Raw genomic sequence first — 27941 nt, 5'->3', positions numbered from 1 at the left:
AGGTCACTGGCGTGATTAGTTAAAAACAAACTGGTGACAGTGAACTCTGCCACTGACTCCCGGAAGACCACAGGCTTAGGGAAGGTGGTGGTTAACCAAACCTCTCTCTGGTTCTCATTTATCATTATAAGATTTATGATGAGCACTAAGGTGTGAGATTCATGGTTGCCTAGGCTTTGATGGAGGCAGGTTGGGAGGAAATGGAGGGTGACTGCTGAAGGATATGGGGATTTCTTCTGGGGTGATAAAAATGTTCTGTTCTCAAGATTGAGGAATGAACACACATAAGGGGGGAATGCAGCTATGGACTAAAGTAGATTTACTATTATTCTAGCAATGGAAAAACTTGTAACATTGATATATAGGCAGAGGTCACCAGAGGTTCTGAGGGGAGGGAGAGGGAAGAATAGGTATAACATGGGGCATTTTGGGGACATTGGAATTGTTCTTCATGATATTGCAGTGACAGATATAGGCCATTATATATTTTGCCACAACCTATAAAATTGCAAGGTGCAAAGTGTAAACCATAATATAAACTACAGACCATGGTTAGTAGCAATGCTTCTATATGTGTTCATCAATTGTGCAACAAATGTACCACACTAGTGAAAGATGTTAATGGGGGAAAGTGTGGGAGGGGGACAGGTGGGGTATATGGGAATCCCATATATATATATATATATATATATATATATATTTTTTTTTTTTAAGATTTTTTAATTTATTTCTCTCCCCAACCCCCCCCCAACCCCCGTTGTCTGCTCTCTTGTGTCCATTTGTTGTGTGTTCTTCTGTGTCTATTTGTATTCTTGTCAGCAGCACTGGGAATCTGTGCCTCTTTTCGTTGTGTCATCTTGCTGTGTCAGCTCTCCATGTGTGCAGTGCCATTCCTGGGCAGGCTGCGCTTTATCATGTGGGCAGCTCTCCTTGTAGGGCGCACTCCTTGCACCTGGGGATCCCCTACACAGGGACACCCCTGCGTGGCATGGCACTCCTTGCACATGGGCCAGCTCACCACATGGGCCAGCTCACCATAGCCCTGGGTTTGAACCCTGGAACTCCTATACGGTAGGCAGATGCTTTATCAGTTGAGCCATATCTGCTTCCCCATATATTTTTAATGTAACAGTTATGTAATCCAAAGCTTCTTTAAAAATAGAGACAAGAAAAGAAAGAAAAATTGTAGAATGGACTAGGTTGATTGCTATACAACTGCATATATGCAAGCCCACTGAATTGAACATTTTAGGTGGGTGAACTGTGTGGCATACGAGTTACATTTCTGTGAAGCTGCTTAAAATATGGAAGAAGGTTATACTCAAGAGAAGGACATGTACATGCATCCTTTTGATAGCTTAAATCAACTCTGCTCCTGGCGTTCTTTGTGTTGTCAGAGTGAATATTTGATAGAAATATGTGATCCCTTGTTCTTGTGAGCTGCAGCTTAGGACTTGAAGGAATAGACCTTTAAACTCTAGATTTGTCTGTACACATGGAATCTCTCAAATCCTGCTCAGGTATAAGCAGAAGCACCCCCCCTACCCCCCCCCCCCCCCACTGGCACAGCACAGGAACTTGTGCAGTGTGGTCGCACTCTGGTTTGTCTGCTGTGGAAGTTGCACCATGGCATGGTGGCTAGGCTGTGATTCCCCCAGCCTGGGGCAAGGAGGTAGGGGTGCGCACTCGCCAGCGCTGGGAACTGGGCAACCTTCAGTGTGCCCACACGCCTGCCTGCTGGGGCCTGAAAGCTCCGACTGCTGGCAGAAGGAGAGGTGGCTGGGCTGGCTGCTTGTGTGCTTTTATTTTGAAGGGACATAAATGCTGGGGCAAAGCTCTAAGTACCGTGCTTTGGTCTTTGAGAATCCTAAAGGGAATGCAGGCCCCTGTAGTCATGGGCCTGCATGGCCCAGGCCCAGATGCCTCAGCAGGGTCATGGATGCCCAGGGAACTCCCCCACGTGCTCTGTGCCTTGCTTTCCATTTGTCTACCCATGCTGGATGAATATCCCTGTCATGCCACTGGCAGGGCCGGACAGATGGAGTGGTGGGCCCTTTAGATGTGGATGCAGTCGAAGGCTGGACCCCAGGAGCCTGTCTCTCCTCTGGCTGGGAATGTGTGCTCCCTACAGAGAGCCAGGACCCAGGCAGTTTCAAAATGAGAAACTGCCTTGTGAACCATAAGAGTGTAATAGTCTTTTTCTCAGATGGAGACAATGATCACGATAGTAAAGATAACAATAACTTACACATTCAATACTTAAGATGTGAGTACCATTCTAAACACATGATGTGAATTACCTCAGTTTTTCCTCACAACACCCTGAAAAGTAGGTATTGTTACTATCTTCATATGACAGAGGGGAGAACCACTGCAGGGAGAGGCTAAGTTACTGCTCAAGGTCACACAGGAGCAAGAGGTCGAGCCAGGATTTGCGCTTCGAGTTCAGGCTCTCCGGTGCTGCCTGGTGTTTCTGAGTTGGTCAGGCAGTTGGAGGTGTGGTTTAGGTCACGGAGGGGAGAGCTTGGTCAATGCACTCTCCCATTCCTGAGGACCTTTGTCCCCACCCCTGCTGGGGCAGGGGAGATGGCCAGAAAAAAAAAGTCCAGTTCCTGAACCTAAGCAGCTGTTTTTTGCGTCCTCCTTTGAACAAACAAAACATAGCAAAGCAAAAGAGCCCCTCCCTTCCAGTGATCCAGGAAGATTAACCTCAAAGGAGAACTTTACCTGTAGGAAAATCAGCTGTAACAGAAACTTGGGCTTTTTCTTCAGGATCCTGATTTTTTTCCCCTTAGGTAAATAACACGTTATGACAAATTGTGACATTAATTCTCACTTAATAAAAAAAGACTTTGTTCTTACGGAGAGAAGCAAACAAAAACGATAAAGAAAATGGTGTATTAAGCAGGTACTAGCACCCAGTTGTGCAGGGCAGGCAGCGTGGATCCATTTTCCACAGCAGGATACCTAAGGAGGACAGCTGGCGGTTTGCGTGGTGGCTGGACGATGGGGTCATCTACTCTCTATCCTCAAAAGTTACGGGGCAGAAAGTTGCAGGGACACAGTGAGGCTTACCGCCCCTAGGCTTGCCAAATGTCCTGCAGCTTGGATGTCTGCTTAGCCTGCTGTGAACAGGAGCCACTAATCCCTCAAGGAAAATGGCGCCGAACACATGGCCTCGATCTTCACTCTGTGTTTCTGACATGTCCAGCAACCCTCTTCTCCACTCTTGTCATCTACCCTCTGCTCAGTCACCAGACTCACACAAACATTTGTGTGGATTAACTGGGCCAGGTCCCGGGCTGAGGCATTTGCCTGTGCGGTCTCATTCAACCATTCACAGCAATGCGATGAGACTGCCTCTCTCAACGGGAGGCTACATCAGCCCGCTCATGATAATGCCTCCTAAAGGCCAGGGACTGCTCTCTCATTTTGGGAAGAGACATGTAAACACTCCTTTTGGTCTCACCCATTCTCTTGAGTGTTCCTTTAGGTAGGAACTTTGGAAATGACAGTCATTTATCTTCCCCCTACATCTTAGTGAGGGGATGAGGAACTCACCATTATCGAAGACAGTGCCTGCTGTGAATGAGAGCTCTGAGTCATGTTCAGCTTTGCAGGCATACAAGGCTTTTGCCTTCCGGAATGGTGTGCTGTGTGAAAAGAGGAGTTTGTTTAGCATTAAAATGAAACAAAACAAAACAAAAACCTCTGAAAACCCCAGATATTTAAACTCTCTTATTCTTCTTCCCCACAAGCTACCTTGTCCTTGGTTGTGGAAGGAGCTGGACAAGGCAGCCAGATAGCAAAACACAAGGTGGAAAAGTTGCAAAGATCGCAGGAGAAAAATGAAAAATATTCAGAGAAAAGCCATAAGCTCCAAGAAACTGTACTTCCTGTGCCTTGTTAAAATATTTCCGAGGGGCTATCCCAGCTGAACAGTGGAAGGGCGAGTTGGACTTCACTTTTGGAACAGAGGTACCCTGGGGGGAGGGGAGCAGGAAAGAACTCCCAAGTTGCTCTAGAGAACGCTCCCAAGAGACCCTGTTGAAAGTTGGCCATGCTGACTGAGCCAAAAAGGAACATTCAAGCAAAGTCAGGTTTCCGCTCCAGGCCACGGGCTGACATTAGCTCTCCAGAGTCACTTATCTCTCCTTGGGCTGGGCCTTGCTGGTGGAATAGGATTCTACAGTAGGAACTCTGTGCTCCCCAGGGTAGGGCAAGGAATAGAGAAGGTGTTTGTGAGTGGTTTTGTGTCTATGGGTGTACCGTGGGAAGAGAAAAAAGGGACATGATGCTTTTTTTTTTTTTTTCCTTTCTCATGTTCAGTGGAAATCACCTGGGGAAATCTTAAAATTGCAAATATCTGACTTTCAGATTTAATTAGTTTATATAAATATGGGCATCGGTATTTTTATAGCTCCCCAAATGATTCTAATATAAAACCAGTATCGAGAACCATTGTTCTAGAGCAGGGGTTGGCAAACTTTTTCTGTAATGGGTCAGATAGTAACTATTTTAGGCTTTGTGGGCCATATGGTCTTTGTTACAATTACTCAGCTCTGCATTGCTGCATGAAAGCCATGGACATCACATCAAAGAATCAGTGTGGCTGCATTCCAATAAAAATTTATTTACGAAAAACTGGCAGCAGGCTAGATTTGGTTCATGGTCTGCAGTTTGCTGACCTGTATTCTGGTGAGTAATTTGTGAGAGCTCATAAACCCTATTACCTTCTGTCAATTTTTGCTTTAGTATCCAACTAGTTCCAGACAATCTACTTCTCCAGGGTCACAAGAAAATTACTTAGCTGTCAAAAGTTGGCCCTTTATTTGCCCAAAGCCATCTCTTTTCTCCCCCTAAGCCACCTGAGGAAGTACACTTAGGGGTACAAGGGCAGAAGAAAGAGTAAGTGGGTCCCCTGGGTTATGAAATTTTCCAAGGGATATATACTATAATATATACTTCATCTTGAGTGGACTGCTGGAGAGTCACAAGGAATCAGGGATGCCAAATCTCCCAGATTTCTAGTGGCTACAAGGAGATTTAGCTGAACAATGGTCTAGTCTCAGGTAAATCCAGATAAAATCAGATGGGGCAGGGCTTCTGGGCGCTTCTGGAACTGTTATTTCCTTGCATCACCAAGTCCAGCTTCCCTTTGGGAAAGAGGAGCCACGAGTGGATGGAAACCTCTGCTGGGCCAGGTATCTAAAACATCCAGACTTGGCTCCATGAAGACTGAAGGAAAAATGACTTAACAGATCTATCAAGCAGGATGATCAGAGTAAACAATTCTCCGGAATTTGTTGCCAGAGACACAATTTACTGTTGTTCTCCCTGGTAGCTAAGGCTACTTGACAGGGCAGGTGAAGAATCTTTAAAAATTTATCATCTCCTACTGGAAAAGAGCTCTTCTTGTCTAGTTATCATTAAAAAAAGTTCAGGACAAGGAGCACATCTTGAGATCTAACTAATCTAAACCAAGTCTCTGTGTTGGCTGGCACGGTTCAAACATTCAATGTGCAACTTTCTAGAGAGGAATAAAAAAGGGTTGTTTTTGCTATTGTTTTTAGGGGTGGGGAGCAGAGCGGAGTAAGCTGGTTGTAAAAAGTGCTCAACCAGCCAGACAACCATCTGGACAGGTAAGTGGAGCCTGTCACGACATGGAAGGGTCTTGGAGGCCAGGCCCCAAGGCAGGGGCACTGTCCATTGAAGACAGGGAAGGGCAGATGGGAAAGAGCAAAGTGAGCAGGGAAGGAGAAACAAGGCGAGGGACACAACTGCCAGGCTGAGGCTCCTTGGGTTGGGTGTTCGTAGAGATTACTTATTAACCGCATTAAACAAAGGTAATGGGACAAAACAGGGGCAAGGCAAGGAAATGAGCCAGGGTATTTGGCAGGCGAAAAGCAAAGGGAATGGTCTCAGGTGCCTGAGATTATCTTTTAAAAGGAACGACTTTCCACTATTACTAGGCTTTTGGAGTTGGATAATGAAGTGACAAGAAACTATTATGTTAAAAGCAAAGACATCCCGCCCTTACTTTTCTCTCAAGTTAACAGGTGACTGACAATCTATGAGAGGGTCTTTTCCCCAGAGACCTTCCCGCAGTCACTTAGGATGTGCACAAAAATGGGAGGGATGACAGAAGAGATGCTTTTAAAAGAGTCCACTCTTGTTCCCCAGGAGTAGGGCTGCCAGATAAAATGCAGGATGCCTAAATAAATTTGAATTTAGCAATTTTAAGCAATGAACAATTTTTGGGTATAAGTATGTCCCAAATATTGCATGGAACATGCTTACACTGAAAGAATATTTGTCATTTATCCACAATTCTAACTGGAGGCATTGTGTATTTTTATTTGCTAGATATGACAACCCTACCCAAGGGAAAGCTTTATTTTTTTTTAAAGTTTGTGAGCCCAACAAGCCCAGTGTCCCATGCTATAACCCCCTTTCAGTAGCCTTGAACAGTTTGCTTTAGGTAGGGTTCCTACCAAAACAGATAGATCCTGTTGGCAGAGGCATTGTGTTTGTAGATTTTGGCTCTGACTGGAAAAAAAAAAAAAAACAACAAAAAAACCCCACCAAGCATCTTTGGGGTTCTTTGTCCCTGGAACTCTCTTATTCTCTTCAGTGTACCTTAACATACGGCACAGAGAGCTTGGGGTGGTTTTAGCTGCTCCCGTCACAGTGCCCTTCAAACCTCAGCTGGGCCTTCAAGGGCACGAACAGGTTTGGATCCTTCTGCTGGTTCATTTTTAATTTCTGCCTCTGAGCATGGCATCAGGCCAGGAAAGCACTCAGAGGAGTTTCCCTCAAATGCCCTTGCAAGCTTTGCAAAATAACAATCCATTTTTCCATTGTAAGGCACAATAAAGAGCACGGGCCAGCTAGACATGGCAGGTTGTAAGGGCTTGATTATTTAGGTACAATTTCCAGTGGCCCCTGTGCAAATGAAAGTTATGGTTTTGGGGCTGGGAGCTTTTCTGGAGAGGCAAATGAAGAAAGGGAAACGTGAAGAAAATGCTCCTCTGTTTCCCTTTCTCTGCTGAGCTGTGAAAGAAATCTTCGTTCTTGAGCTTGGACTAATAACACTGAAAGTGACATGAAGAGGGGAGAGGAAGCATTTCCAGAATAGATGATGTATAGAAGTTTATGTGACCCTACTTAGGTCTAATTAAGTATTTATTATTAAAAGCTCTGCTCAGGGAAGTAAATATGAAGCTTAATGCACTAGAAGCAGATTTGGGTAGGAGGGTGGGGGAATCCCTATTGGATCTGAATAATGGATGTATGCCCCTACCTCTTGGCTGTACACTGCTGTAGCAGTTAAGGATTCTTGCCCTTCTCTGTTCTTCTAATGGCCTAGCTCCCCTGCAGTGTCCCTATCTGTTGTCTCTAGCTGCCAGTACCAAGCCCCTTCCTGCCTTGGTTATGTCAAGGCGAAATGAAAATGGTAGCTTCTTAAAGGGCTCTGGAGCAGCAGCAGCCAAACAGTGCTATACTAACAGTGGCTAGAGGAGGCCATACTGAAGAACCATGACCTTAAACCTACCAGGTGAGCAGATTTTATTGTTACTATCTTCTGATGACCTGGAAATATTTAGGGAGATGGAAGGCAGTGGAGAAACGGTGATACTTAACATGCAATGGGGCCCCGAAGCTCAGAGACATTAAAAAGTAGAGTGTACATTTTAGTTTTTTCAGCGGACCCAAGTCTCCTAACCCATTGCGTCTAAGAGGCCAAGGTTTTGCAGATTTTGCTCCTGTTTCATGAAAATGAAGGAGCTACATTCTCCTAAAGCCCGAGTCTCTCCTTTGAATGCAGGAGGCATTTTGGGAGATGACCATCTCTGGCCACTGTAGTTTGCTCTGGTTCAGGTCCTCATGGAGCAATCAGTGATGTAACCAGAACAATCCGTACCATGTCCTGGTGTTCTAGAAAGTTAACATCTCCCAAAGTGCCCACGATATGCCTGACAAATAATTTGGAAATAATGTGAATGTCAGGAAAATATGATCTCAATTTTTACCTTACTCCTAGGGTAAAGGGGGAAAAAAAAGAATATACTGAAAAGCTACCTTTCCCACCTCCCAGGAAAAAATTAAGTAAAAAGTTGTTTCAAACCTAGAAGAGCAGGCTCTGGAGCTGGGAGTTGCATGGAAACTTAAAATTGGGGTTACCTATAAATTAGAGGAAGGAGTGCTGGGCCGAGGATGAGAAATCCTGCATTTTGGATTTGCTCTCATTGGTCATGTGACAGCAGCAAGTGTCTCAGTTTTCCTCCCCTACGAGAGGGTTCAGGTCCTTTCTCCTTTCATTCTCACAAGAGGATAAAATGAAATGATCAATATGAAAATATCTGGAGGGAAATAAACATATTTATCTGTATATACAAAGAGCACAGGGTTTTCTTTTTTTAAAAGTGAGATTTGGTTTATATACTTAAGCCTCTCTGCTGGGCCTACCCTTTAGGGAAAAAAAATCAGCAATGAACAAAAGAGAGAAGAGAAAATAGTGCCTGAGCTCAAAATGCTTATGATTCTTAGAATTGGGTCTCACAGTTTGGTTGTATTCAAGAGACACACATGCTTGGGTCTAACAAGCACTGGGGTACTGCAGGCTCTTTATTAGTTCTTTTCCTAGATTTAAAGAGCTCCTTTCATCCAAAGAGCTCAAGGGCAGAGAATTGCGGCACTTGAGTCTGGAAATGACAGAAGCAGGGAAGATTACAGTATGGTACGTTGGGAAAGGAACTTGGTGAAGCTGTACATCCTCAGAAAGAGGTGGTACCTGTTCTGATGAAAGCTAAGGGTTCATGATGTGTAGGAAGCAGAGGCAGGCTGGGAGCACTGATGACTCCTATGAATATGCAGAGGGCAAGGAGGCATGAGCCATGAACAATTTAGATCTGGATCCTTTATCCTCTGTATTATATTTGTCTCTTTTCCAGTGGATTTGGTTTAAGAAACAGTGCTCATAGCTAGTGGCACAACTCCATAAATACATGTCTGATGCTGCTGGATAAGAATGAGAGAAGCAAAGGCCGGCGTGTATGTCAATACTGTTCCCTCTGATAATATCTTCTGTGAATGTGCAGCGAGCTCGGTGGTGCAGACTGACCAAAACAGAAGACTTATTCAGGAGGTGGCTTTTCCCCAAACTCCAGACACCACAGATAATTCAGTAACTTGAGTAAGGGTGAGGAAGGGTGTGAAAAATGCCATGCTGGCTCATGCAAATGGCCCCTCCTGGCTTCGGTCTCAGATAGTAGAAGCACAGGAGAGCAGAGGCTAGTCCCCAGTTGTCCCTGACTGGCTTTAGATACACGGGAACAGATTGGTCATCGTCCATGATTTTACCTGGAGTCTTCATGAACTTCTTCTTCTGGCCTGTCAAAAAGCAAGTTCAGGGTTGGATGGCAGGGAACAAAGTTGACGAGGAGGCTGAACACTGCATGAAGAGAGGACCAAGCAAATGAGAGAACAACAGCAGCCACAGAAAACCAAACAAACCCTGCAACAGACCTGATGGGGGATGAGTCGCTGGACGTGGATGAGGTGGGCATAGGGCTGGATGGCGCCGAGAACATGGGCCAAGATGGCGAGAGGGGTGAAGTTGGGCTTGGATTCGGGGGGCTGCAAGACATAACAATCAGAAAACTCATCAGCACAGAGGGAAACCACAGTGGGGGGACAGGAGGTTCACAGGAAGCCAAATGATGGAGAGCTGGAGCGGACTAGAGGAGCACTGAATTCCAGCGACCTGTTGTCAGTGCCAAGTCACATTTCTCCAGACTAAACCTCCGTGTTTTCCAAGTAACGCCCCTTCTTTAATTCCTCAGAGCATAAACATGTCTCTTTGCCTTGTAGAACAACTGTTTTCTAGGTGATAGGAGGTTCTTCAATCATGTCAACTGTGCATTTGGCCATCAATGAAAAATATCCTGAAACCATGTACCTTAGTTCCTACATCCCTCTCATATCATTAGCCTCCATTCTGGGGTAGAGCTGTCTTATAATGGGCCTTCAGCTTCCACTGTCACATGAGTGTTTTAAAAGTTGTGTCTCAGCAAAAATGCTTATTTTTCTGGGCCACACAGGCCATTCAGCCAGAAAACAATTTCCTGTTTACATTTTTAAGTAAATGGGCTGTGTGTCATTGGAGACCCTGAGAAGTACTGCTTTAGAAGAAGGATCACAAATGGAGGACAGGATGGACACAAAGCTCGGTGATGGGAGCCAAGTGTAATCCCCCTGAGGTCTGCTTCCCAGGCCCACCCCTTCTCCTCTCAAGGAGTTTGGTCATTTTGATGCTCAAGGCAAAAAGTCCGAGGGAAGGCAAAGAAAAAAATGAGGAGCTGAAACCTTAAATCTGTCCATTTTGTTCTTTGATGGATGGCTGATAAAAAGTTTACATAGGAAAGGTTGAAATTACTCACTAGAATATGGTTTGTGGATTTTCATTGCTTGTGCTGGCCTTTTGACTTATTTCTACAAATAACATCAACAGACAAAAACAGAACTTCAGCAATTCTGTAAAATCACATTAAGTTAGACACTGCGAACACCAAGGACTGAGAAAGTGTGGAAACTGTCCAGTCACAGCACAACTTGCAACTGCTGAACCTCAAGTGACTGCTGGATTGTTTGGGCTGAGCACTTTATGGAGGTGAAAACTATAGAAATCCAATTCAAGGGTAACAGACTTTCTAAATAGAGTGGGATTTAGCAAGAACACATAAATGTCCTACTTGATGGGACTTCCCTAGGGTTATGCTAAATCAGGCATAAAACCTAGTAACTGCCATAATTATCTATGCCTGTAATACAATACCTATGGAAATAGAGAGCAAGAGCCCATCATGTGAGTTCATCAGATATTCCCAGACTAATTCAATTCAATGTTGGCTGGATGCCATTATGTGCATCCTGTATCTAGACTATAAGCTCCATGAGGGCAGTGATTTTTGTTTACTACTGTATGTATAGTATGTATAGTATTGTTTGTATGTATAGTATTGTTTACTACTGTATCTCCAATGCCTAAAATAGTGCCTATAATTGGTATTTGATAAATTCTCGTTGAATGAGTAAATCAATGAATTTCCTTTAACCTACCCTACAAGCCCATGAAACAGGCGCTATTGTAATTCCCATTTCACAGATGTAGAAACTTGGGTTAAGCTGAGGTTTGCCTGAGTATAACCAGCTGTAAATGATAGATCTGAGGTTCAAATACCGATCCTTTGTCTCCAGCCCAGGGCTCTTACTGCCACACTGTACTGCCTCTAGGATAGCAGGACTTGCTCTATTCTTCTAGGTTGTGCCAAGCTTCTTTACAGAACCAGCCATAGCACTGGATGCTTTTTAACCACTGATTTATGAGTTCTTAGATGCCTACCATATTTGCATGGGAAAATGGGAAGAGAGTAACAGTCAGACTAACAAGACCCAACACATTGTAAATTTAAACAAAATCCCCAATCCTGCCTCCAATCTTCCATCTGGTAGATTCATATAGCAGATAGAATTCATATTAAAGAAGAAATTAAATTCAAAGAGTGTGACTCACTTTTTTCCCTCAATTAATCCAGCAAGCACTAGTATTGAGCGCATAGTATGATCAAGACAAAGGTGGACTACAACATAGCATTAGCCAAGATGTCCCTGACTTTAAGAACATATAACTTATTTGACAAGATAGGGCAAATTAAAAAACAAAACAAACACTGACAGTGAGATTCATCAGCTGAGGTAAAAGTTACTCTGTTATTAGTTTAATACTGCTCCTGCTTCACTTTGCTGCAAGTCCTGGGAGAAGCGTTGCCTCATTTCCACCATGTAGTTCTCAGTTTCTTTCACAGTTGCTGCTGGTAAGAGAGGCCTCCTGTTCTCAGTCCTCTCAGCACAACCCCACCTAACTAGATAAAGACCTATTAGCAAGGCCTGGCAACAATTTCCAAACTGCCGCTCTGCCCAGAAACCTGAGTTCTGACCAGCGGCTATGTGGAGGTTCAAGAGAGCAGCCAGGCCCGAGGCCTGGACTACTCTGTTCCCCTGGTTGGGGGTAACCACAGGGCAATGAAAAAGTTCTTAAGACTTTTTTTTTTTTAATGGCTTTTAGAAGTAGAAAACACCTCCACTTCCTAAATCCCATCTGTACTAAGAATTAGGCCTTTGGTTAAAGGGATGGCTGGAAACATATTCTATGAACACGATGTGAGTTCTGAAAGTTTTCTTTCACATCCTTGGCTATCTACGTGGTTCTTGGCCATGACTGTAGTGCATGACTGAAATTATCTGGGTGTGCAGCTGGAATGCAGGATATGCATAACCATAATAAGAATTTGTGCTTTAATCCCTATGTCAACTGCTACAGTAATCAGCACAGTTTTTAACAACTAACAGAATTTCATTTGTCTGTGGTTTAGTCATAACAATGACATTTATTTGCTATAAAATGACCACTACAATTGAAAATTTATTACTGCTTTGTTTTAGTTAGTACAGCAGTAAAATCCATACTCCCAGTACTGCTATGATTTTTAAAAAACTGCTAATGCAATTATGACTCTCGTTCATTTGTGTTTGAGTCACGTCAATAAAACTTGCTATCAACAATACTATTGACAATTTTTATATACTGTAATTATGCATGTAACAACAGAATGCTTGTAAATATATATTATAGGTTCCTCCAGGAAGCAGAGGGCATATTATATTTCCATTTCAATGCAACTCACAGAATATATAGGTGGGATATAAGATGCGTAGGGATGGTGACAAAATGGCCCAAGACTCTGTGTAATTTTAAATTCTCCTTTTACTACAGAAGTGTCTGGCTATAGGTTTCTTAAAAATGAAAACAAAGATATCCCCCCCTCGTCAAAAAAAAATCCAAAACAAAGCAAACAAAACATGGCCAATTTCATTCTTGGCTCTGAAACCTTCAATATAAAATTCTCAACCTCTTTTCCCACTAATTGAGGCCAAGGATAACAAATGATTAAGGCTATAATAGGAAAAAAATAAGTTTATACCTACAACTTCAGCAGATGACCCCCAAGGGCCTCTCTACAACATTGGAGTATCTGGGCTGAACCTTCCTGCACATCTTTCACCCTAAAAAATCTCTGGGGCCCTGCCAGCCACACCCACATCAAGGCCCATCTACAGCAGCAACAACAATGGCTTAAATGTTAGCACGGAAGGAACATCTGGTGGTCTGGTTGGATGGTCACTTGGAAGGCTTGCCACAGCTTAAGCTTGCTGGCCCACACTGTCCTCAAAAGTACTCAGACATTCCCAGTCAGTCCCTCTGATATTCGCTGACAGTGAAAGAATAACGGTTTAGGAAGATATGGCTAAAACTCTTGGCAGCCTGCTGGGCTGTGGCTGATAGTTCAAGTACAGCGTATAGCAATGGCATCATCTTGACACCCTTCTGTGATGACTCACTTGAATGATGGAACGTCTGGCGTACCAGCCAGGGCATGCCAGCATGCTGTGCACAGGGCTGCCCAGGCAGGCTCCCAATCTGCTGGAGCATGTGGTTGACCCTCTCTGGTCTCCACACCATGGGAGTTAAACCTCGAGCGCTACCAGAGGAGAGTAAACTGGCCATTAAGAAGAAAGTTAATAATTAAAAAAAATAAAACTACAGCTGACCTTGTAGAAAAATTGGAAAATTCCAAAAAGCAAGAAGAAAAACAACACAATCATACATAATTTATACCACTGATAATCATCGTTAATATCCTGGCATATTCCTCCTCACTCTTTCTTGGGATAATATTACATGCCTAGTTGTTATATCTTAATTAACTACATGGAATAATACACACATATAGAGTTAATAGTCTGTTTTACCACCTAATATTAGAAGGCATTTTCCAATGTCATCAAATAGCCTTTAATATCATATTTTAAAAATGGCTACAGGGTATTCTGTTGTATGGTATACCCTGATTTATGTCACCTTTCTCTTATTGTGTATATTCAGATTATCATCCCCTTTTGGCTATTATAAATAATGCTGTAACTCACATCCTTGCAGAGGATCTTTGCCTGTGTCTCCAAGCGTTTCCTTAGCATAAATTCCTGGAAGTCAAATTAAGTGGGTTAAAGGCTAGGCAGTTTTTTTTTCTTTTAAGGGTTTTGATACATCCTGCCAAACAGCTTTTCAGAAAGGTTCCATTGAGTTGCATTCCCACCAACAGTGTATGGGGGTTGCCCGTTGTCTCAAGCACTGAGCTTTATTATAACAAAAAAATTAGACTGACATTTTTTTCAGTTCACAAAGGTTACCTAAGACTGACTCTTTTTTTCTTCGAGTATTTCCAATGATGTAAAGTGAATACAATTCCCTTCCTGAGTTCTGTTTCCATCTGGAAGCAATATTAATTTTCCAAAGGGCATTCAGCCGAGTAGGTAGTATAGGGCAGGAGACAAACAGAAGGACGGAGAGCAGGACAACCACAGCCTGGGGACTTTAGACCCCTAATCAAATGGTATGTCTGCTCTGAGAAAATATGGGAGTAGTGGATTTCTAGCTTAGACTTAACTCTGAATGATAGGATCAGTGGGAAGAATGAGTGACTCAAGGAGGAGCCCTAAAAGTCTTGTCCCAGCATCGTACTGCAGAGAAATTGCAAAGTTGGCGTCTGCACCTATCTGCCAGTCAGTGGCCTGGGATCTGCAGCCTACATTGCCCATCATGCCTCCCCTCTTACTGATTAGACTTGGGACTCGGGGATGGTGTCATTAAATCCAAGGGGAATGCTTTTACTTTTCTTCTTTTCCCCATAATCAGATAGAAGAGAAAATTCCATGAAAACCCATAAAGTCCTATCTATTCTAATTCCAAAGCAGTGGATGCTTTTACTTTTCTTCTTTTCCCCATAATCAGATAGGAGAGAAAATTCCATGAAAACACATAAAGTCCTATCTATTCTAATCCTAAAGCAGTGAATTCTTCTTCCTTAGAAAATATCCTTTTATATGTTGATTGAAAATGCCAGATAAAAGGAAGGGAAATCAAATGTTTTAGCCAGGAAAATACGGTAAAAAAGAATACTGGTACCCTGGATAGCCATGAATCGGAGCAAAAGACACTCAAAAAAACACAGTTTTTGTTTGTTGGAAAGCTTGAAAACACATTCTTTACATTTGTTTGCTCAAGTCTTTAAAGCACAGAATTCCTACGTGTCCCAACCTCTTGAATTTTCAGTATGTGTTTCACAACTTTATGAGTCAAAAATCCACATGACTCTGAGATTCATTGCTCTATATTCTTTTCTTACTCTTACAAGGGTGCATATTTATTTGCATGGATTCTTTTCCCTCACCTAATATAACTTAGTATGCATTTTTTCAGACAATGACAGAGTTCTGATTCTTATTTTAATGAGACTAAACTGACAAAATCACCTTAAGGTCTTTTTTTTTTTTTTTTTTTAAAGATTTATTTATTTATTTAATTCCCCCCCTCCCTTGGTTGTCTGTTCTTGGTGTCTATTTGCTGCGTCTTGTTTCTTTGTCCGCTTCTGTTGTCGTCAGTGGCACGGGAAGTGTGGGCGGCGCCATTCCTGGGCAGGCTGCACTTTCTTTTCACGCTGGGCTGCTTTTCTCACGGGCGCACTCCTTGCGCGTGGGGCTCCCCCACGCGGGGGACACCCTTGCGTGGCACGGCACTCCTTGCGCGCATCAGCACTGCGCATGGCCAGCTCCACACGGGTCAAGGAGGCCCGGGGTTTGAACCGCGGACCTCCCATATGGTAGACGGACGCCCTAACCACTGGGCCAAAGTCCGTTTCCACCTTAAGGTCTTAGTAATATGGAATAACTTAATGATTAGGAATAAGTTTAAAAATCATATTAAATAGTCTGCTTTTAAAATAGTTTGAGCAATTTATAGTACAGTGGTTCAGTTTTCTACCTTCAAAAAAAAATTCTGAAGTACAAGTTTCAAATAAATTTTAAAGTTGGATGGGATGAGAATGGTGAGGAACTCTGTATTTAAACATCTTAAAATAGCGCATCTTTCATCCTTAAGATTCCCCAAGCCAAGAACTTGAATGTAGAAACATACAGAAATGAGAGATAGGTGGAAAAACTCTGGACTAGAAATGAAGATGTGTGGACAATTGTCCCAATTCAATTGCTCATTGCACAGAAAAGCTGTGATGGTAGAAAGGACCAGAAAGGTTGAATGGGCCAAATGCCTCTCTAACCTTTGAATACTCTATCATGTCTTGTATCAGTAATTAAATTCAGTTTGAGTTTGAAGGGGAAATGCACCATGTCTTAAGGTATTATATTCTATTTTCAAAAAGCATTAAAATTCATTGAAAGCTTTCTAAAAAATAATGAACCCAAATACATACTGTTTGGTTGTCTGAAGCCATACAAAACATGCCCAATATTCTTCTTACATGAGAGCCCTTTAATATTTCTAGACAGTGCTCTGGGGCACTCTTCTACCTCCCTTTCAGTTTTCTTTAGGCCAAAGTGTTGCCAATTCAGTGATTTTCTGTTGCTATTAGAGCACTAGCTATGGAATGCAGATCATAGTCTTGGAAAAGACTAAAGGAAACCATTACCTTCTTTGTTCTGGTCACTGTACTTCTATTAATACAGCCCCTGATGACATTGCTAATTTACAAGGGCCTTCAAGTCTTTTCCATGTATGCTTTTCATGTCATTACTTGCACATAAAATCATCTGGCATTTGATTTCTGAGATGCCAAGTATAGAATATTTCAATTTCTCTCAATGAAACTTCCTCTTGAAATTTTATTCCACCTTCAAGCCTGCTGAAATTTTTTTGGCCCAACTCTATCATGCAATACATTAGGTATCATTCCTGGATCTGGATCTGTGTAGGATATATATCTGACCATAAAGTTGTTGATTGTCACATAGAAGTCATTGATAAATGTGGAAATAATACAACAGAGCTAAAGACAAACTCTTCCCTGTGACTGACGTCAACCATTAACAAGCAGCCTTTCATTTTTTCCACCTACAAAACTTCAGTGTTAGGCTACATTGTCTGTAACAGGGGTAGCAAACTCAAGACATGCATGCAGGCTTATGGTGCACAATAGTTACTGAAAGGAGAATTCTTTCCTGTTGAACCTAAGGTAACTGCAGCTCATCTGGAACTTTTATACTTTGCTGGGGGGAATGGTCTGAAATGCTCCAACTATTTTGGAAGACAATTTTACCTAGAAAAGAGGAAGACACGCATTCCCTATGGCCCAGAAAATGCCATTTCCAGACATATACCCTTGGGTAAAGTGTGTACATGTGTATCAAAAGACTTTACAAGGATGTGTACAGCAAATTATTTGTAAATGCAACCCAGATATTCAGCAAAGGTAGAATGGATACATTTTAATCTATTAATATAACAGTTATACTTTATAAAAGCAAGTGATCTACAGCTACCTGCAATAATAATATATAACAATAATAAAATATTAACATGATTCTATTTATATACAGTTAAAAAACTGTATCCAAGATGGTGGAATAGGGACTGGCAGGCTGCACTTACTCTAGAAACTGTGGGAATGTAGCCAAGCTTGCCAGGCCTAAGGGAAGTTGGGGTGTCATGATAGGTAAGGGCAGCTGGAGAAGGAGGGGTCCAAGATGGGCACTGAGGAGACACCCAGCTGGCCAGGGAGAAGATGGGAGCAGAGCAACTGGCCCAGGGGATTCATGCAGCCAGCTCTGGCTGAGAGGGGAGCTGCTGAGGAGTGATCCCACAGGTGGCCTAAGCTAGCCATGGGGACAGCCGAGGGAACTTAGCCAGAGATTATTATGATTTTTTTGCCCTCTTTTTAAAAACTTCATCAGGGTACTGGCAGAGAGGTTAGCTATGGGGTGTTTGATGGCAGGTACGAGCAGATGGAGAGGAGAAGACTAGTGAGTTGTTGGTGAACTGTTTTGTTCTATTTTTTTCTTTTTTTGAGTGGGGTGATCTTTTGGCCAAAACAGCCTGAGAGGAGAAGGCTATCCATTACTGGTGGTCTGAGAGGAAGACCCAGATTTTTGTTTCCTTTTGTTTTGGTTTGCTTATTTTCATTCCTTCTTTTCCTGTTTTTCTTCTTTACTTTCTTTGCTTCACATTTCTTTTGTGTTTGATTTTTCTCCTTTTTCTTTTCCTCCCTTTTATCTTTTATTATTTTACTGTTTTTCCTCTTTCCTTCTTTTTATATTTTTCTTTATTTCATCCCCCCCCCTTTTCTTCTTTCCTTGTTTTGTCTTTCTTCTCACTTACCTGTTTTATTTTATTTTTTTCCTGTTTCTTTTTTTTCCCACTTTTTAATATTTTTTATTTCTGTTTACAATTTTCTTTCTTATTACTCATTTTTTTGTGTCTCTTTTTTGTTCATTTTCTTTCCTTTTTTCTTTTTTCTCTTTGTTCTTTCCATTTTTTTGGCTCTAATATTTTTTCCATTGAACACGGGCAAATACAAGTATATAGAAAAAGTTGAACCAAGTGATTCAAAGGATTCCTGACACAAAACCAAACAAACATAAAATCCTAGACTAGAAAGAAACTAACCAACAGAATTAACCCATCAGGATAAACAGATGCCTAGATATCAGCTAAACATTACAAGCCATACTAAGAAACAGGAGGTCATGGCCCAGTCTAATGAACAAACTAATAAAGAGAAGGAGAAGTACAGCATGGAACAACTAATCAAAGATATCCAAACAAATATTCTTATTTGACACAATGAAATGAAGGAAGAGATAAAGGATATGAAGAAGACATTGGAGGAACATACAGAAGAAACTGTAAACATACATAAAAAGAGAACACATCTTATGGTGATGAAAGACACAAGGCAAAAAAGCAAAAAATTAAAAACAAACTGGAACAAAAAAACAGCATATTTGAAAAGGCCAAAGAAATAATTACTGGCATAGAAAATAGGGCATCTGAAATTGCGCAAATAGAATAGAAATATTAAAAAGTGGGAGAAATTCATCAGGGACTCAAGGAATCGAATGACAACACAAAAAGCATGAACATATACATTATAGGCATCCCAGAAGGCAATGAGAAGGGAGAGGGGGCAGTAGGAATGTTTGAGGAAATAATGGCTGAAAATTTCCCAACGCTTATGAGAGAATGGGATATACATGTCCAGGAAGCACGGTGTACTCCAAGCACAACAGATCCTAGTAGACTTACTCCAAGACATATACTTATCCGAATGTCAAAAGCTCAAAACAAAGACAGAATCCTGAAAGCAGGAAGAAAAAAAAGACTCATCACTTATAAGGGAAGCTTGATAAGATTAAGTGCTGATTTCTCATCTGAAACCATGGCGGTGAGAAGGCACTTGTACAGCATTATTAAGGTGCTGAAAAAAAACAAACTACCAGACAAGAATTCTGTATCTGGCAAAACTGTCATTCAAAAATGAGGGAGCGTTCAAAACATTCACAGATAAACAGAGGATCCTGTCCTTCAAAAGTCCTGTCCTTCAGGAAATATTAAAGAGAGTTCTGCAGGTTGAAGGGGAAAAACAGGAGAGAGGGTTGGAGGAGAGTATAGAAAGAAAGAGTATTGGTAAGAGTAACAAAAAGGGTAAAAAAAGAAATAAAAATATGACACATATAGGCCTAAAGAAAAAACAGCTAAAGTAAGTACTGATTCCTTGAATGTTAATGGATTAAACTCTCCAATCAAAATAATATTTATGTACCTAAACAGGGAGCCCCAAAATACTTGAGGCAAATACTGGCAAAACTAAGGGGAGAAATATACACCACTACGATCATAACAGGGACATCAATATACCATTATCACCATTAGACAAAACATGTCAACAAAGGCACAATTAAAAAACAGACATTGAATAAAACATTAGAGGAAATAGACTACTGGACTTATATAGAACATTATACCCCAAGGCCACAGGATATACATTCTTTGTGAGTGCATGGATCATTCTCTAGGATAGACCACATGCTAGGTCATAGAAAGAGTCTCAATAAAGTTAGAAAGATTGAAATCATACAAAGCACTTTCTCTGACCACAATGGAATGGAGCAAAAATTCAATAAGGGGCAGAGAACTGGAATAGGCAGAAAAATATGGAAATTAAACAATACACTCTTAATCAATGTGTCAAGGAGAAAATTGCCAGAGAAATCAGTAACTACCTCAAAGTGCATGAAAATGAGACTACAATATATCAAAATTTATGGGATGCAGCTAAATCAGTGCTGAGGGAAATTTTATATGCATAAATGCCTACAATAAAAAAAGAAAAATCAAAGACCTAACTGCATTCCTGGATAAACTAGAAAAAGAAAAACAAACTAATCACAAAGCAAGCAGAAGGAAGGAAATAAAGATTAAAGCAGAATTAAATGCAATTGAGAATAAAAAATATCAGAGATATTTGATATTTGAGAAGGTTAATAGAACTGACAAAGCATTTGCTATGCTAGCCTAAAAAGAAAAACAAAAGAGAAAAGATGCAAATACATAAAATCAGAAATGAAAGAGGGGATATCACTACTGACCCCCCAGAAACAAAAATTATCATAAAAGGATACTTTGAAAATTGTAGGACAAGATGGGCAATTTAGATATAATGAACAAGTTTCTAGAAACACATAAGCAACCTACACCGGTGAAAGAAGAAATAGAAGAACTCAATAGTGAGATTGAATTAGTCATCAAAACTTCAACTAAGAAAAGCCCAGCACCAGATGGCTTCAAAGTTGTATTCTATTAATCATTCTGGAAAGAACTAATACAAATCCTCCTCAAACTCTTCCAAAGAACTGAAGAGAAGGGAACATCACTGAATTCATTCTATGATGCTAACATCATCCTAATACCAGAGCCATATAAAGATGTTACAAGAAAAGAAAACTACAGTCCAATCTCTCTAAAGAACTTAGATGCAAAAATCCTCAACAAAACACTTGCTAATAATATCCAACAATACATCAACCAAATTATGCATTAACAGACTGAAGGGGGGAAAAATCATGATTATCTCTACTGAGGCAGAAAAGGCATTCAACAAAATACAGCACCCTTTTTTGATAGAAGCATTTCAAAAGCTAGTACTTTATGGAAACTTCCTCAACATGATAAAGGCAATATATGAAAAAACCCAGAAAACATCATACTCAATGATGAAAGGCTTTTCCTCTAAGTTCTGGACCAAGACAAGGATGCTCACTGTCACCACTCTTGTTTACCATTGTATTAGAAGTACTTGCTTGAGCACTTTGGCAAGAAAAAAAAATAAAATGCCTCCAAATTGGAAAGGAAGAAGTAAAACTTTCACTATTTGAAAATGACAACAAAGTTGTACATAAGATCATCACACAGAAATCATTATTGTTTCTAAACACTATTAATGTGTGATCTGAGGAGGAAATCAAGAAAAAAAATTCCCTTTACAGTAGTAACTAAAAGAATCAAATATCTAGGAATAAACTTATCTAAGGATGTAAAGGACTTGAACACAGAAAACTATACAAAAATGCTAAAGGAAATCAAATAAGACCTAAATAAATGGAAGAATATAGAATATGCCATGCTCATGAATTGGAAGACTAAATATCATTAAGATGTCTATCCTAAACACAAACTGATTTACAGATTCCACACAATCCCAATAAAAGTTCCAATAACATTTTCTACTGACCTGGAAAATCCAATTATCAAATTTATTTGGTAGGGTAAGGGACCCCAAATAGCTGAAAATATCTTGTAAAAGAAAAGCAAAATTGGAAGAATCATGCTACCACCTTTAAACCATATTATAAAGCTACAGGGGTCAAAATTGCATGATATCAACACAAGGACAGACACAATGACCAATGCAACCAAAATTGAGAGTTCAGATACAGACCTATGGCATATCTGGCCAAATGAGATTTGACAAGGCCACCATGCTCATGCAACTGGGACAAAAAAGTCTCTTCAGCAAAAGATGCTTGAAGAACTGCATATATATATATAAAAGAATGAAAGAGGTTAACTATCTCACACCCTACACAAAAATTAACTCAAGTTAGATCAAAGACCTAAATATAAGAGCCAAAACCATGACGCTCCTAGACAATAATGTAGGGAAGCATCTACAAGAACTGGTAGAAGGAAATGGTTTCATAAACTTTACACACAAAGTATGAACAATGAAAGGAAAAAACAGATAAATGGGACATTCTCAAAGTTTAAAAATTCTGTGCCTCAAAGGAGATTGTGAAAAAAAAAAAAGTGAAGAGGCAGCCTACTCAATGGGAGAAGATATTTTGGAACCACCTATCCGATAAGGGTTTAATATCCAGAATATATAAAAAAACTCACATCTTCAAAATAAAAAGACAACCTATTTAAGAAATGGGCAAGATCTACGGAATATGAATGTGTTCAAGTGGTCATGGGGTGTTGTCTTGGTGGGAGAAGACCCACACAATAACTGAAAGAATATTGAATTTCCATCTTGAGGAGTCCTGCTACATTCTCTAAGGGTGGCAAGAATCTCTAGAGTACATGGGCTGTACCTAGTAAAGGAGGACAAAACAAACCTCAGGCCCTGCTATTGATGCTTGTACTTATGAACCTCTTTCTTGTGAAACTGAAACTTAGCCTAGTGTTATATATGGCCTAAGAGATGTTACCTCCTGCAAGCCTCTTTTTTGCTCAAATGTGGCAACTCTCTAAGCAAAACTCAGCACGTAAACTCTACCTTCCCCCTGGCTTGGTACGTGACTCCTGGGGATGAGTACCTCTGGCACTGAGAGATTATTACCAAGAGGAACTAGTGATGTGTTTGAAAAAGACCTTGACCAAAAGGAGAAAATATTAAATACAAATGAGTTTTTATGACTAAGAGACTTCAAAGTGAGTTCAGAGGTCATTCTGGAGGTTATGCTTATGCATGTCTCTGGACGATCTCCCTGACTGCTCCAGTAAACAGTGCTTTAAGCAGGGGGGCTCTTGAGGGTTCTAGAGACATCTAGACTCTATAGACAGGGCAGACAAGCTCAGGAATTCAGCACCCTGTCAGTGGGCCTTACCATGGAATATATATATGATAACCTATCCCATCCCCTCAATGTTATTGGAGTTAGACTCATTTACAATTTTCCTACACGTGGCTCTTATGCCCCTTTTATCTGAACCTAAAATTAGCAGTATACATGTTAAATATATGTCCCAGAGACTTAAATATTCTGGCTATTCATATGCCAGTTGAGGCCTGAATCTCAGAAGAGTCGCAGCGAACACCTACTCTTCAGTTCATGAGACTCAGCCGGGACAACTAACAAAAGGATGATGATAGACTATCCCCACCCCCCAAATCAGAGAGTACCTACAATTGCAAGCAAGTTTCATCCATCTGCCCCACAGGATCTAAGCCTCATCTCAACTGGAAGCAGAGTGGGCATCAACATCCCCAAATCCTCAAGTTTGCGGAATGAACAAACATGAGGTGTGTGTGTGGGGGGATGCAATTATGCACTAAAGTAGACTTATTATTCTGGTAATGGAAGAACTTGTAACAGTGGTCATCAGAGGTTGAGGGCAGGGAGAGGGAGGAATAGGCATAACACAGGGCATTTTGAGGACTTTGGAATTACTCTGCATGACATTGCATGATGGACGCAGGCCATTATACATTTTCAAAACCTATAAAGTTGTGCAGTGCAAAGTGTAAACCATAATTTAAACTACTGATCATGGTTAGCTACAATGCTTCAATATGTGTTCATCAATTGTAACAAATGTACCACAATAATAAAAGATGATGTCAATGGGAAAAAGTGTGGGAGGGAGAGGAGGAAGTGGGGTATATGGGAATCTCATATATATATATATATACATTTTTTTTAATGTAATCATACAGAATGTAATCTTTTTTTTTTAATCCCCCTCCCCTTGTGGCTTTTTGTGTGCTGTCTGCTCTCCGTGTCTATTTGCTGTGCATTCTCCTGTGTTTGTATTTATTTTGTTTATTTCCCCTCCTCCCCTTGCAGCTTGCTTGCGGTCTACTCTCTGTGTCCCTTGCTGCACTCTTCGTGTTTTTTGCTTGTCTCCCTTTTTGTTGTGTCACCTTGCTGAGTCAGCTCTCTGTAGTGCTTGAGGGCCAGGCGGCACTCCGTGGCACTTGTGGGCTGGGCGACTCTCCATAGTATGCAGGCGAGCCTGCCTTCACAAGGAGGCCCCGGGATGCAAACCCAGGGCCTCCCATATGGTAGATGGGAGCCCAATTGATTGAGCCGCAGCCGCTTCCCAATCTCCTATATTTTTGATGTAACATTTATGTAATGTAAAGCTTCTTAAAAAAAAAAAAAAGAAGTGGCAAGAGATTTGGATAGAAACTTTTCCAAAAAATGAAAGACAAATGGCTAAAAAGTACATGAAAGGATGCTCAACATCATTAACTATTAGGGAAATGCAAATCAAAACTACAATGAAATATCATCTTACACCTATTAGACAGGCTCCTGTTTAAAAAAATCAGAACTACAAGTATTGGAGAATAGTAACACTCATCCACTGCTGGTGACAATGTAGAATGGTACAGCGACTGTGGAGGATGGTTTGGCAGTTCCTCAGGAAGCTAGGTATAGAACTGCCACATGATCCAGCAATCCCACTAATAGGAAAATAACCAGAAGAATTGAAATCAGGGGTATGAATACATATATGTACACTATGTTTAATGTGGCATTATTCACAATTGTCCAGAGTTGGAAGTAACTCAAGTGTCCATCAACAGATGAATGGATAAACAAAATGTGGTATATACATATGATGGGATATTACTCAGCTATAAGAAGGAACAAAGTATTGACACATGTGGCAATGTGGATGAATCCCAATGACTTTATGTTGAGTGAAAAAGCCAGTCAATAAAGGCCAAATATTGATTTGAAATATGAATCAATATTTATGATATGAAATAAGGATACTGAGTAGACTCATAGAGGTAGAGTCTGGAAGACAGGATAACAGGAGATAAAAAGGGAGTAGAAAGTGGTGAACTGATGTTCAATCTGGGCAAAATCTATGATAAGGTGGATGGGGGAGGTTTGGTAGTGGACTTGGGAGATGGTGGTACAGCAATGTGAATGGGGTCAATGGTGCTGCAATGTGAATGTGAATGGGTTGGGAGGTGGGTTGGGCCATCCATAAACCTGGGAGGAGGGTTAGGGCTAGAGGAAAGAACATGTGAACTCTGGGGAGGTAGAGCACTGTGGTTGAGAATACAATTGTGGGAATGTTTTTTTGGCAACTCTGGAAGGAGAGGGTCACTAGTGCAAGGAGTAAGTGGTACAGAGATGTGTGGGGAAGGGTACACCTGGAGCATGCCTTTATGAAATATGAATGTATTCATGTGGTCACAGGGTGTTATCTCAATGGGTGGAGACCTACACAAAAACCAACAAAATATTAAACTCCCATCCTGGGAAGTCCTGCTACATTCTCTAATAGAGTGGCAAGAATCCCTAGAGTACATAGGTAGTACCTAATAAAACAAAATAGACCAATACATCAATCCCTCAATATTAATGCTTGTAATTATGAACCTTACCCTTGTAAAATTGAAACTTAGCCTACATTAGCAACTGCCTAAGAGTTATCTCCTGAAAACCTATGTGTTACTCAAATGTGGCCTCTCTCTAAGCCAAACTCAGCAAATAAATTCACTACCATCCTTCAGTGTGGGACATGATTCATGGGGATGAGCTTCTCTGGCCACTGAGGGATTATGATGAGTGCCAATCAGTGATGAATTTGGAAAAAGACCTTGCCCAAAGGAGGAAAAATGAAATACAAAAGAGTTTTTATGGTGAAGAGATTTCAAAGTGAGTTGGGAGATAATTCCAGAGGTTACACTTATGCACACTATAGGCAGATCTCACTCACTGCCACAGTAAACAAAGCCTCAAACGGTGCTCGCGAGGGCTCTAGAGACATCAGGACACTACAGGCAAGGCACAAAACCAAGTCAACACCCTGCTGTTGGGCCTCACCTTAGAATATATGATAACCTATTTCCCCAATGTGACAGAGTTAGACTCATTTATAATTTCCCTACACATGATTCTTCTACCCTATTTATTTGAAAATATAATTAGCACTATACCCATTAAATTTATGTCCCAGAGACACAAATATTTTGCCTGTTCATATGCTGGTTGAGCCCTAAATCTTAGCAGAGTTTTGGCCAACACCTACTCTCCAGTACATTGACAACTAATAAAATGATGATGATGGACAACACTCATCCCAAAAAACAGAGATTATCTATAACTGCAAGCAAAACAGTTCTTCTATCTGCCCCATAAGATTTAAGCCCCCTCTCAATTTGAAGCAGAGTAGGCATCATCATACCAAAATCCTCAAGACTGAAGAATGAACAAGCATAATGGGGGAATGCAACCACAGATGAAAGTAGACTTATTATTATTCTAGTAATAGAATGAAAGTACTTGTAACATTGATATAAAGATAGTAATTACCAGAGGTTCTGAGGGGAGGGGGAGGGAAAATAGGTGGAACATAGGGCCTTGCAATTATTCTGCATGATATTGCAATAATGGTTATAGGCCATTATATATTTTATCAAAACCTATCAAATTGTACAGTGCAAAGTGTAAACCACAATGTAAACTATAGACAGTGGTTAGTACCAATGCTTCAATATTTGTTCATCAATTGTAACAAATATACTACACTAATATAAGATGTTATTAATAGGGGAAAATGTGAGCAGGGGACAGAGTAGGGTATATGGGAATCCCCTATACTTTCAAAATAATTTTTATTTAATTTAAAACTTCTTTGAAAATAAAGTTTTAAAAAATTATTAAAACAATTAGCAAACCAACAAAAATATTACATTTAGGGGCACATATTTAGGAGGTAAAAATAGAAATAAAAGCAAGGAATTGGTTACTATAAACCTATGGTTAGTTGCTACTTTTGTGGAGAGGGGGAGGCCTGTGATGGGGAAAGAAGTGAGATGGAAGCAGTACCTCTGGGGTCCTGGCAGAAGTGTACTTCTTCACCTGGGGGTGGTTACTGGGGTGTTCACTAAATAATAATTGTTTAAGTTGTACAGTCGCCTTTTACTTACTTTTCCATATAATAAAAATGTATAAACCTTGCCTAAAATATACTTATGGACAGTAAATATATCAACATATTAAAAGCGATCTCTAGGTGATGAGGTTAAAGGAAATTTTTATTCTCTGTGCTCTTTTATATTTTCTCTATTTTCTGCCATGATTATGTTATATTTATAAGCAAAAATTAATAAATGCTATTAGAAAAATAAATTTCCCTAGTTGCACAAATTGCTATTCTTTCTCTCTAGAAGAGGCATGTATAACTGGGGCAAAATAATAGTTCAGTCTTTCTTGCATCAGTCACTTCTTTGAGCTGCATTACACAGGTGGCAGCTCCCAAACTGTACTATTTCTCTGTCTTTTCCATCAGATTCAATCATCAAATATTATTTGAGCACTTTCCACATGCAGGAACTAATTTTTCTATCCTGCCCTCCTGAGAAATTATGTTGGCTATTCTGGAGACTATTTTATTTTGGGAGTTCCAGGAATGCAATGGTATCTTTTTTTCATCCAGGCATGGGGAAATCAAAGGGAATGTGCCTGAGGTAGCATTCTGAGTAAGGTGGATAACACGTTATTAATTCTGCTGGCTGAAAGTCATTGGCCATCTGGCAAAGTTTTCTATATGCAGTATTTTCAGGGAATATTTCCTGTTTGGACCAGAGGGAGGAAAGAGGGAAAAGGGATCTAAGAGGAATCTAAATGTCCATCATTGAAAACAAAGGAGTATCTAAAATTAGCAGTGATGGTCCAGGACATTCCAGCTTAACAGTAACTCTGGGGAGAGGGGATTCCTT

General features: G+C 40.7%; 1 protein-coding gene across 13 annotated transcripts in view; it reads right to left on the bottom strand.

Moving 5' to 3' along the window:
• ARHGAP26 (Rho GTPase activating protein 26) overlaps positions 1-27941 on the bottom strand; it is a 1052546-nt gene that overhangs the window by 11739 nt on the left and 1012866 nt on the right. For 4 of the 13 annotated variants that reach the window (XM_071210383.1, XM_071210379.1, XM_004452620.5 and 1 more), the window contains 2 exons: positions 9364-9639; positions 3562-3653 (listed from right to left, as the gene is read on the bottom strand). In XM_071210383.1, coding sequence (XP_071066484.1) covers positions 3562-3653; positions 9364-9639 — 368 coding nt within the window. The remainder of the gene's footprint in view (positions 1-3561; positions 3654-9363; positions 9640-27941) is intronic. The other 9 variants (XM_071210390.1, XM_071210376.1, XM_004452622.4 and 6 more) reach the window with 3 other exon arrangements.

Source organism: Dasypus novemcinctus, chromosome 2, assembly GCF_030445035.2.
Source record: "Dasypus novemcinctus isolate mDasNov1 chromosome 2, mDasNov1.1.hap2, whole genome shotgun sequence".
In the NCBI taxonomy this organism is placed as follows: domain Eukaryota; kingdom Metazoa; phylum Chordata; class Mammalia; order Cingulata; family Dasypodidae; genus Dasypus; species Dasypus novemcinctus.
Note: the sequence above shows the minus strand (reverse complement) of the source record. Positions and strands in the feature narration are given on the sequence as shown.